This window comes from Struthio camelus, chromosome 1, assembly GCF_040807025.1.
Source record: "Struthio camelus isolate bStrCam1 chromosome 1, bStrCam1.hap1, whole genome shotgun sequence".
NCBI lineage: Eukaryota > Metazoa > Chordata > Aves > Struthioniformes > Struthionidae > Struthio > Struthio camelus.
Window position 1 is genome coordinate 202305068 of NC_090942.1, and position 13177 is coordinate 202318244.

At 36.5% G+C, this 13177-nt stretch overlaps 1 protein-coding gene across 3 annotated transcripts in view; it reads right to left on the reverse strand.

Annotated features, from left to right (window-relative positions):
* Nucleotides 1–13177, reverse strand: part of TNFRSF19 (TNF receptor superfamily member 19) — a 69855-nt gene that overhangs the window by 26614 nt on the left and 30064 nt on the right. For all 3 annotated transcript variants that reach the window (XM_009686559.2, XM_009686558.2, XM_068930221.1), the window contains 2 exons: nt 12891–13069; nt 8660–8745 (listed from right to left, as the gene is read on the reverse strand). In XM_009686559.2, coding sequence (XP_009684854.1) covers nt 8660–8745; nt 12891–13069 — 265 coding nt within the window. The remainder of the gene's footprint in view (nt 1–8659; nt 8746–12890; nt 13070–13177) is intronic.

A 13177-nucleotide genomic window follows, 5' to 3' on the forward strand; every position in this document is an offset into this window, starting at 1 on the left:
CAGGATTATTCACTATAGTGCATCAAGCAGCTAAGCATCACCATCTAGCTTATGGAAACTTTCTCAGTCCAACAGATCGTATTTTAGAAAATTCAAGTGGAACATCAGGAACACATTCATTTACCTAGTTTCATCCCATTACTCATAAACAGATTTCAGAAAAAACATGGCCCCTTATGGTTGATCACATTTTTCTTAGGAAAAAAAAATGCAGGTAAATTTTTTGCTTTTTTCTGTCTGTTTTTCCCCCTTTTTTGGCATACACTGACTTTTGCTAAACTTTCCACAGCCTTTCCAGAGCCTTATCAACAGATCTGCTCAATGATTTCCTGGTCGGCCTTAATGCATCTGGCAGGACAAAGGCTGTAAGAAGCAAAATAGAAGACTGCCCACTGTTTGAGATTAAAGCGCAGAATAATTGAAATAAAAAGTCTAACCCAGTCATCTGTACTTCACACAAACAGATAAAGCAGGAAGTAGGGAAGAAAGATTGGCTGAAGAAAGACTAACTAATCAGTTAGGCAATCACTTAAATGGAGATTCATTATTTAGTAGTTTACAGCTTAAGTTTTACTTTAAAAATACAATTCAAATTCTTAACTCAATTTGAACACATTCATATTCCATAAAAGAACAGTCTCTTAGTTTTTATCAGCATATCCAATCAGCAAGAACAGATTATTTATTTTTTCCCTCCTTTTTAAATGGATATGAGCATTACATTGGATTTTATTATTTAACTATCACTTGCGGTTGCAGTCAGAAAGGCAGAAATATCAACAATATAATTATCTTAAGAAGTTATCTTAAAACAATTGTGCTATATTAAGACTATTAGTTTGATATGGCATGAAACTAGGATCACAAGAGGCATAAGTCCTGCAGTGCTAAGCACTGCACCATCTAGACTGTGTGCACAATGCTGTGAACCTACTTGTGAGGAAGGAATAAGAGAGGACAAGAAGCAAATACCCAGTCAGTCAACACGATAAAGAAAGAATTCTGGACTTTTTCTGGCTTCAAAGAAGTTATTGAGAAAAGGATTCTCAGACAATATCCCAGCCTGATCTGCTAAATTTGGCATCAAAAGACACAATGAATCAGATTTTGCAGAGATGGGTGATGGACTCATTAATGTGTAGATCCATATGGCTTAAGTGCCAACTGGACACAAAGCTACTCAATGCTGTAAAAGTTTTGGGAAGACCACTGAGGAACACAGAAATTTATACGGGCCACCTTAAAATCCGATTCCACTATCTCTCGGACAGACTATAACACAGATTGGGGTTTGTCTCCTCCACTGGGTACCTATTGAGAGCGTTCTGTCTGACCCATGCACCGGGATTTCCTCTCCGTGGCAGCTGGGGGAAAGCAGGTGAACAACAAACCTTCCACCTAATGTGAACTTGCAACGTGTCCAGGCCACCTGAACCCAGAAACACTGAAACACTCAGGGAAATCATAGTCCAAAACTGGCTGTAGGGCCTCACGAATATTGTTTGCAAGATTAGGTACCTGTTGAACAGGACATTGGGAGATATAACCTTTGGATGCAGGTTTTTAGGTCTTTTTGGATATTTAAACCTTAAGCACTTCTAAAAACCCGAGTAAGCTAATGCTGTCTATACTAAGGATATAGCAATTGCTTTCAAAAGCATTTCACAGAATCATTGAGGCTGGAAGGGACCTCTGGAGGTCATCTAGTCCAACACCCCCTGCTCAAGCAGGGTCCTCTAGAGCACATTGCACACGACCCTGGTCCAGATGGCTTTTGAATATCTCCAAGGATGGAGACTCCACTACCTCTCTGGGCAACCTGTGCCAGTGCTCTGACACCCTCACAGTCGAGAAGTTTTTCCTCATGTTCAGGTGGAACTTCCTGTGGTGCAGTTTGTGCCCCTCGCCTCTTGTCCTCTCACTGGGCACCACGGAGAAGAGTCTGGACCCATCCTCTCGGCACCCTCCCTTCACATACTTGTACACATTGATGAGGATCGCCTCTCAGTCTTCTCCAGGCTAAACAGGCCCAGCTCCCTCAGCCTTTCTTCAGAGGCGAGATGCTCCCGTCCCCTCATCATCCTTGCAGCCCTCCGCTGGACCCTCTCCAGGAGCGCCATGTCTCTCTTGTACTGGGAGCCCAGCACTGCACACAGTACTCCAGGCGCAGCCTCATCAGGGCTGAGCAGAGGGGCAGGATCACCTCCCTCCACCTGCTGGCAACACTCTGCCTCATGCAACCCAGGAGACCCTTGGCCTTCTTGGCCACAAGGGCACATTGCTCATGGTCAACTCGTTGTCCACCAGCACTCCCAGAAGCTCTGTTCTCAGCAGAGCTACTTTCCAGCAGGTCAACCCCCAGCCTGTCCTGGTGCATGGGGTTATTCCTCCCTGGGGGCAGCACCCTGCACTTGCCTTTGTTGAACTTCAGGAGGTTCCTCTCCGCCCACCTCTCCAGCCTCTCCAGGCCCCTCTGAATGGCAGCACAGCCTTCTGGTGTGTCAGCCACTCCTCCCAGTTTCGTATCATCAGCACACTTGCGGAGGGTGCACTCTGTCCCTTCCTCCAGGTCATCGATGAATACACTGAACAAGACTGGACTCAGGACTGACCCCTGGGGGACACCGCTAGCTACAGGCCTCCAGCTGGACTCTTCACCATTGATCCCAACCCCCTGAGCTCTGCCATTCAGCCAGTTCTCAATGCACCATCATAAAGTCTACCTCTAAAGATAGGCTTCTTTAAACGGTAAACTTTATGTTACTAAAGTAAAGCAACCAAACAAAAATTACAAAATAACTTGATAGCTGATAAAACATTATCTGTAGTCTGATAGCATTTTAAAAAAAATTCTGTAAACAGAAAAAATAAAATGATTCTAGAAAATGAAAATTCCTTTATGTAAACAGAGGAACTATAGTGGAATTGAACATCATCCAATAACCACACTTAAGTTAAAATGGTATAGATGTGTTTAATAAAATAATAAAAATAAATCCAACAAGTTGAAACAGTGGGAATTTCCCTCTTTTACCACTGGAAAAGCATTTTCCAGAACACTTATGTAGCCAGCAGGCTCCCCTCTCCCCCAACAAGATTTCTTTCATCATGTATTTGGACACCCTACAGTATTTCTTTGCAGACTGTAGTTTCTAGCTTTTTACCTTCTGTGCTGTTGTCTGAGCTGACTTTGCTGTGACAATATATTCATTGTACACCCCAAACACCCATTACACTAATAAAAGTTCACAAAAAAATCACAGATCTTGCAAATATAAATAAGTAGGTTTATACCAAATCTTACTTTTCCTATACTACCTTCCTTTACCATCAGAAAGAAGGAAATACCACCAGAATTCATCCCTTAAATAGTACCTTTCATTAATGAAACAAAGTATCTTGTACATTTAAAGAGTGGGATTCAGCTCCACGTTAGGACACCTACATTTAAGTCTCCGAAATATGATTCTGTGAACTTACAGAACAAAATTAAAAAGAAAAAAACTGTAAAGGGAGCTCAGCGACCAATCTCAAGTGGAAGTGCTCAAAATGCTGTAGAGGTTCATTAAAGAAATAAAATTTAAAGAACATTTGAACACCTCACATCAAAATGTAACATTTTCGCTATAATCTACATAGTTTGCCTGCAATGAGCAGTGATCTTTACTTTCATTCCTTATCCTCAGGAAAAACTGTTTGTTTTCTAGTTTGAAATTTGTATTAGTTTGAGATATTGTTTATATATAAACCATTATCACTGAAATCAGTATTTCGAAAAATATCTCATGGTAAAATTAGTAGCTCTTTCAGACCCGAGTAGAGGTTTAGTTCAAATGCCCACGATGCTACATTCTTAAACTGTGGATATTTCCACTGCTGTGACTTATTCAGCAAAACATTTCTGCTTCATTGAAGCAAAGAATGTGTTTATTTCCTGGAACATGTACAGGCTAGTTTCCCAAGCTTCATACAGAATGGTATCTCCTCCCCCTCCACTGCCTCTTAGCTTCCCATGCTACTTGTTTGATGCCATGGAGAGAAGAAGCAGAATTCCTGGAGAAAGGAAAATGACTTAGGTTGGACATATCCTGCTTCTTTGATATAACAGTGTAGAAAATTGGAAAAACAAAGGACCAGGCTGCTACTTCTCTGGTGGTAGTTTGCTGTAAAATGCTCAAGTATAATTTCCCCTCCTCTCAACCCCCTAAACTTATTCTAATTTAACTGTTCGTATGGGCAAATTCTAGACTGAATTTGTCTACAAAGATCATTTATGCTAGGTTGGCCCAGAAAGGAATAGTAACGTAGAAGCATGACTTATATAGGAACTGTATTTTAAACATAGCTTGGAAAAGTTTGAAATCAGGGGTTTCTTCTGCTCACCAGAAATCCTATTCAGATGCTAAAGAATTCTGGTGATGCAGATCCAGATCTGCATTTTGAATTGAATAGTACAACAGGAACACCTCACAGGAATAGCTGATATGACCAACCTGATAAATCCATTTTATTGCTTTAGTTTTAATCTGTCATCACCTTATGATCAAAAAAAAAAAAAGAAACATGGTTTCTTTTACTTTTTGTTTATTTGCTAAGACAGACTAGATGAAAACTCAATACTTGCTTAAGGGAAGCAAAGATAACTTTAGAAAATTATCCTGCTCCTTACTCCAGCTCTTCCCACATCATTCCTTCAGTTGTGCCAGCACAAATGTTTTGGGGCTAATAAATGCATTAGATTTAAAAATAACTTTAAAAAGGTAGTTATTTTAATTTTTTATATCAAGGCTAGATTCACCATCTAGTTTACTGAACAGTTTCATAAACAGTTTCAGCATAACTGTTGGGGCAGCACAGCATTGGCCTAAGTATACAGGAGAGTGAACTCTATAAGCCAAAATTGCTGATGAGTTAAAAAAAGATCATCAAACTATACTGAAGTCACTGTTTCGCTGCTGAAGAGATACCAGTTTGGGGCAGTCTATGCTACCTCCCACTTCAGAAATGCCATCTTTGATTGTGTTTCCAGTTCAAAGGACAGATAACTCCTTTTCAATCATTCAGTTGAAACTGCATGTCTTCAAATCACATGAAAACAACGTCTTCAGTTTAGAAAGTGAACATAAATAGGCATTTTAAAAAACACTGTTTAATTCCTAATCTAATGTTTAGATGCTGCATAAATATATAGGATTGGTATTTATGGTTTATTTACCTGAACTCAGCATATTAAAATATAACTATATCATTGTATACTTAATTTTCTAATATCCAAAAACACACATAAGTCATTGTCTCTCCTTTAAAGTTTACACAAGGGTGATAACACTTCTCCTGGCCTCTTTACTTGTTCATTATAGAATCCTTTCAACTTTGCCTTTAGCAATCCACAAACTCATTTTTTCATGAGTAAATATTTAAACCAGGTCTGTTTTAAAATGTCTACAAAAAGAAAGAAGATAAAAGCAAGTATTTAGATTTATAGCTAACTGGGTAATAATCAACTGCTACTAGTGCTGAGAGGACTTCATCCATGCCTCAGCTTTAACATGAACCTTAGTTCAGGTAGGGGGCTGTGAACCTTTGTGCCCCTAAGGTAGTGTTCTTAGACAAATAAAAGCTTGCCATGCACCTCACAAGACAATTCCTTCTTTGAAACAGGACATTTAAACTTTTCCTTTTCATCTGTAATACAAGAGTTTGCTATGCTAATATTTGTCTTTCTATTTCACCCTGGAAAGAAAAAGGGATAAAGAAGGCAGTGAATTAGATCTTATCCCTCTGATCATTCAGAACTTGCCCCATGCTTTCAACAGTCTGTCTCCATTTAACTCAACTATTGCTATTATGTTAAATAACTTAATTATTAAAATACATTAATGATTAAAAAAAAAAAAAACAGCAAACATTTTAAGCATTAGGTGGACAAAGCTTGTTTTCATACACATTTATTCTTCCATGTAGAAAAATGTTTTCTACTTATTCTTAAAATTGAAAATTTTCTCTATATTTGATGATAAGTGAAACTCTCATAAACAGATATCAGTTTATTTACCTGCCATTCTAGGAGCAACCTCCTACACTGCCCTGAGGATGGCAGATAAAACTTTCCTGAACTGAGACAGCTCACGTTAGGGACACTGAAGAACAAATACATAGATCCCTAATGAAATTTTTCTGAAAACCACAGTGTCATACTGTAATTGCATTTCATGGTAGGATTTAAGTTATTTGAGATTTTAATGGTTGAATCGTGTGGGAAAAAAAAAGAATATTTTAATGATTTCAGTCTTTCTTTTTATTATTGCTTCTGTAAGAGCTACAAGCACTCACCTGCCACTTCTTATAACTTGCCACCAGAAATATGAAAAACAAGTAACTGCTGGCATTTCTGTTATTTAGTCAAAAGCTTTGTCAAAGCCATGAAATTAGGGAATAAAAGAGTCTCTAAAATAGGGATTTACCATTGTAGTTTATGCCAAAGAAAATGTTCTTATGAAAGAAAATGGTGTTATTTGTTGCCCACTTAGAGTTAGTACGAGCTTCCTAACCTGTTTAATTTAGGATTCAAGTTTAGGCTCAATTACAAAAGTCAAAGCACTATAAACTAAACAGTGCAGAAAGATCTGGTTACCATTCTTTCACCATCCATTAAAATCAGTGATTACATGTGAATTTCCCTCTAAATTAAGCTATTACATTTTCAATTTTGATCTTTTACCTAAGGGCTTGATTCTGAATGTTGTGGATACTGAATGACTCTAAACAAACAATGGATATGTGCATATGAGTCACTAACTGCAGTGAGAGCTCAAAGAAAAGGGAGGTTATTCCTCTTATCCCCTTAGATTACTACAGAGAGCAGGACTTACATTTGAATAACATGTTTTCATATAAGAACACAGCAATGAGGAAGAGAGTAAAAGCGGCATAAAATGAATTTATCACTTAGAGATCCTAGATTAGAATAATACTATTGCACTTTTCATTTCAATGGTTTTCTTTTTCTGTAGACAAAAATGTAATAAAAGCAAATGAAAGGGATAAATATTTAATTTGATCACTTGGGGGGATTAAAATAAACATACATATGAAATTGCTTGTTAGGGATCAAACTCTGTCTCAAACTACCTTCTGCAGCTTCACTGAATTTGAAGCGACTTGCTCCAGTGATTCAAGACCAGCGTTTCATTCTTGGCATCAAAACTCACAGCGTTTGTTATGAAGAACATACTTTCTCTAAACATCTTAACGTATTAAATTCTTTACACTACAGAACTAGTTGAAAAGTTTCCAATTTACTTTCTAGACGTACATCACACCTGGGCAGGAGTTACTGCTGCAAACACAATAACTTCCATGGTTTATTCTTTTTGTTATAGAAGTCTGACTTGCTAGTTTTCAATGTTGCAATCTTTAATAAAAATGAAATTATTCTGATTCAGAGAGACATAATGAAAATCTCTCAAACCACAGAAGAAATACACACAAAGCTACATTTATTATACCTTTTACATTTACATATACTGTGCAAGAATCTGTTTTTGTCCGTTTATTTTCCCCCACAACAAAAACCACTAAAACTAGAATGGACGCTGAATGAAGAAGTCTGGCTCATTTGAGAAATGACCATGCAACATATGAAATGCTGGAAAATTAAATTTAATCCAATATAAAATATATTTAAAAAATGACTGTTTTCAAAATAAAATTGTATATACTTGATTACTTTTTAATTATGCATAATTAAAAAGTAAGAATGTTTACAATAAACGGTGTGTTTTTATTAGTTAAGTAGCAAGAAGCATTTTAGAAACGGAATGATTAATTTTTTCTGTAAACAATTTTTCCATATGTTTAAAAGAGGAAAAAACCTCCCCAAAATACAACTTTACAGTTACAGATAGAGACAAATAAACCCAAGTATACAGGTCTTCCACAGGGTTATGCTGGATCAGTTATTTTTTGTACTATCAGCTAGACAACAATAAATGCAACAAGAAAAATTTGCTCATTTTATTGGGTGAAAAACATGATTGGACATAGACAATCAGCAGTCTTGGAAAAAGTATAAAAGGGCTTCTGTTGGGGAACAAAAAAGAGGCTCCTTCCTTTTACATAGATACTTATCTTCCCATTTGCCAAAAAGGGAGAAAAAAACTGACTACCAATTTCCTTTTTAATATATATGGCACTGTAAATATGTTTATCTATATTGTTCTCGCTCCCTGTAACCTTATCATAGAAGTTATTTTTAAAGACATTGACAAATAACACTTTTTGGGTATCAGGAAGGAATTTATACTAACTGGGCCAAACCGATAGAAAGTCTAGTCAGTCTGACTTTCTGTTAGCATTAAAGGAAAACAGAAATTAAAATTAATGAGAGGATCAGAAGGGGACTCAAGACTCCTTAATCATGTGGCATGACAGAAGATAGTTTATCTTGAAGTGACTGGTCATATGAGAGGACTTTGGAATGAGAGTGCTAGACCCGCTCAAGAGCGTTAAGAAAATGATTTACCAACAAGAAAATGAGCCTTTAAAAGGCTCATTCACTTGCTTGAATGTCATTTTTGCCAAGCTTTCAAGTTAAAACAGAAAACATTTTAAAGGAAAAAAGTTAATCCCATTTCAGCAAGAGGTAAAGACCACTTACAGTGAGGTTCATAGGGAGGAGGAGGATCACCACAAGGAACACACTCCATGTCTTGAAAGCCTCCAAGCTTAGTCTTCCTATAAAATCTAGGAGGTACAAGAATAATTCATAATGACAAAGCAGTTATTTTTCCTAAAAAAATTAACCAGAGGCTTGAATATTATGTCAAAATACTCTACAAATGCAAACTGTAATCTGTTTTGTATGTGACAATCTCTGTCTTAATGAGATTGCAAACTAACAGAAAATCCAAGAGTTAGATTCCAGAACCTTGGCTCTCCAGTCAAGCAGAAGTACAATAGATAAATATGTACAGTAGAAGATCTAAACTAAACTTAGGAAAAATTCTAAATCTGTTAGTCCAAATACATACTCATTACATTCTTATATTCACATAAGAAATAAACACTTCTGGAAAGTTCAACACAAACAGAAATCAATATCTTATTTTCTGCATAGAACACAACATAGGAAAAAGCATGATGAACTTAAATTATGCAAGCTTATTTACATGACTTTAAAAAAAAATTAATCTAATCTACTAACTCTCCTAAAACAAACATGATAATACAAAGTAATTATCACCCCAACGGTGTGTAATGGACCAGATGTTAACACTTTCTAGTGAAAAATCTAAGATATCCTCCTGCTCACAGAAGGAAAAAAATCACTCATAAAATGGTTAGTTTATGTAACTGTACAGAAGAATATCCAAAAAGAAATGTTTTAACATGCTGTATGACAAAAATCTTCGGAAAACATGAGTATTCTGTTCTATTTTGTAGAAGAGCAATATAGTAAAAATGAATTAACGCAACAACGTTTTAACAATCCAGCAATCCCTCTCTGACTCTTCCTTCCTTGAAAAAAAGTACCCATAATTACACCATGCATGGACTGCAAAGCCTCGATCCATATTATCCAACACCTTGCTACATTTTCATACTGTCACTTACATGAATAATGCATAAATTCTAGATAGCAAGCATTTCAAAGTACGAAAATAATGGAGATCACAAGCAGAGGTATCAGCTAGATGGTCTAGAAAAAGAATAGCAATGGCAAGCCACAAGGACTAACAAGTTAACAGGAAAAAGAGAACCCTAAAACAAACTGATTAGCCATCTGCTTATTCCTAAATAAATTAAAGTAAAAACATCCAAAATATGGCTGCCGTACCCAAGGAGAGATTTTATTTCAAAGACCCCTCAAGAACTTTATCATAGAGTTTATGTCTGAAGAGCTTGCTGACTACCAGTAATAGGCAGAAGCCTACATTTCTAAACCAGGGAATTCACAAGTAGCACCAGAGGAATCGTATTTTAGAGTGTTATATTTCAAATTAACCTCTGAGAGCATATCTTCTAAAGAACTTAACTAAAAGAGCTCACTAATCAAGTAGGTCTTTCTTTCTTTCAACCAATCATTAATACTGAGCCTGAATCAATAGCTGTGATCGGTTCAAGATCAGTTTGTGAATTAAGTGTTTTCTGGCACATTTTGAGCTCTCAAAAAGGTACTAACTCTACTCCTACAGCTCTGTTCCCTGAGACGTCCAGACTGAATGATCTGTGGGACTATACCATCACTCCCTTTCCACCCATGTTTCCAGACTCCGTGCCAATAAAAAACTGGTTGCGGCAACAGTTTTTATATTAACATGTACCCAGGATACGCATCTGGAAGCATTCCCAGGTCCCACAGTTTAGATTTACCCTCAATTCATTTTTTATTCTTGTTTCTTTTTCCCTTCCTCTCCACTCTTCCATAATATGGCTTACATTACTTATGCCACAAGAAGAAAATTATCTCCTTGCTGACAGCCAGATAAGTCCTACAACAGATAGTTATTAATATGCAGTAATAACATAAATCAATTAACTATGTGGCTGCAGGCTGTATCAAATGAGATTGTGAGGAATACCTAACCCCTGAGGCTGCATCTTACTGAACTATGACTTTAATTTTAGTTACCAACACTTTACTAAATGTTTTTAAAGGATAAGACCTCATTTCTGGCTTGAGAAGAGTATCTGTAGGAGCTTAAGAGTGTTCAGGTAATTGATAGCTGTTATTAAAAAAAAATGGCAAGGAGATGTATCTATGAACTTTTAAGGATCTGTGAAACATATAAGCCTGAAAACACAAAGGCTGTCACAACTGCAAAACAGTTCTCATAACCTACTTCTGTCAACAAAACTGTCAACCCACAGCTCCAAAAAGCATCAAAAATTTCTTTTAATGAATCTCTAGCAGATATTTACATTGTGCCTGAGTTCTACCATTATAAAGAATAATGTACCAGAGGTCTTACAACTTCATACTACAGATGGAGAAAATCTCTTAAAAACAGAAAACTAGGATGGATAGGACAACAAGTTAAATATAGGACTCAGTTTATCATGTGGTAGTTTCAGTGTGTCTCAATATTATTATAATTTATTCCAAAACATTTCCTTCAGATCCATTAATGACTCTCAGTGAGGATCCTGCTCTACCAATTTACCAACTTAGTGAAGGAAATTCAAAAGCATAAACCACAGCCATTATTCCAGACCTAAAAACATATGTATGTGAGAATTATCCAAGATAGGTATTGACATAAAGGAGAAAAGCAAGCAAATACTGTGACCAGTCTTCAAGACGGTAACTGTGTATGTTTCCAAATATAGTATTTTAGTACCAACCACGTGTGTGGTAAAAGAAATCTGTGTATCGGAAGTCATAGGATCTTCACACTAGAAAGACAAGCCAGATTTTAATTTTATGCATTGAATACTTTCCTCAAGCTGCAGATAGTAAAGTTGAGCACGTGCCTAAGTCTGTAGAGGATCAGGGCCTGAATGATAATATTCTGAGTTGCTATTTAATTATCTGTAGTTAAAAGTTCAAACCTCACTCTAGACACTGCCTGGAGCTGTACTACACTGAAGAGTAAAAAAGGCACAAACAAGGTTTGTAAGTAATTATGGCTCTAGTACAAGTCACTGAACTCAATAAGATTCTAGTTAGCTTCAGCGTGATCAAATTATAAAAGTGTAACTCAGCCACTCACTAGCACGGCCTGTGATTCTATCATTTTTTCATCCAGTCCTGAATTATACCTATTACTCTGTGAAGCACTATATGTGCACGTGGCATTGAAGAGGTACTCAGTTAAGTTTTACTCCTACTTTTGGCAAGATTTTCAAAGAAGTCTTTTGTCGAGTGAAGCTGCAGTTCCACAGGAGTGAGTGGATATAGTGGCTCTTTACTCCAATCATTTTCTGTATATCCATGAGATCCTGTGTTCTTGTCCCCTTCTTGGTGGTGGCAGCCCAACATCTAACTAAGCCTGTGGTGTCCTAATCCATTTCAGCTCAGTGAAACTGAAGGAAAACTCTCTCTTTCTCATAGTTCCAGAAAAAAAAAAAAAAAAAAAGATTGTCTGTTTTAGAAGGTTATGGGAATGAGCAGCAGGAGTATGAACTTTTTGTGAGGATAAAAAATATCTAGGTTAATTTTTTTTCTCATTTTAATATCTAAACTGGTTAATATAAATGTTCTATGAAGGGCATCAATCTGAATATAGACATCTGGTTGACCAAATTAAGCTTAAATTTTGTGTATTCCGTTCAATCAAAGAAGGTATTATGCATGTAAGTTAGTTTTGCATTATCCAAACTTACAATATTACAAACTTGAACATTACACCCACTTAAAATTTTTCAGATAAGAAAAACATTTAAATTTGTTTCACTGTGATAATAAGGATGTTAAGCATCATGCTGGGAAAGTAAGCTTAGCCAACAGTTTAAGAACACTCTGACATTAGTACTGGCATGACAGCACAGTTACACAATGGTGTGAAGAAACAAAAGGAAAAAGTGGAGTTGACATTTATTTGCAATTTAGAAATGTCTAACTAAGTTTTTAATTCTTTATAACAATTCAGTAATTCACCAGTAATACTCAATATTTTGAAGTATGTTACTCCGGCACTGTATAAGCAATACTATCATAGGTCAGAGAGATAAATAAACAATAGTTTTACAGATGAGATAACTAAGATAGAAATTCTGAAATTATGTGCTCAAATCATAAAATAAATGACTGGCAAAGCCAGTATTAGAACATAAGTCCTTCATACATTAATGACCCAGTCATTTGTCTAGAAAACACTAACAAGTAAATGTTAATACAAACTAGTTTTGAATTTGATCTCCAGTTTCATCTTCAGAAATAGACTTACCCTGGTAAACAGTCTCCACATAGCGCATTGCTTGTGGCAGAACAGTTGGCTTTCTGAAATCGGTTAACTAGTGCACAATCCAGACAAGGTTTGCACTTCTGAAAGCCCCAGTCTTCCTTGAATCTGTTTGACCTGCATGTCATGCACTCTGCATCCTCCCCAAATCCAAAGCCGCATTCCTGTAGGGATTAACAAGCAATAGCAAGCTATTCAAACATTGAAAGCATGAATAGGGAGAGAATTCTGGGATAAAATGAAGACCTAGTGTAATTATTACTGAGAGCAGG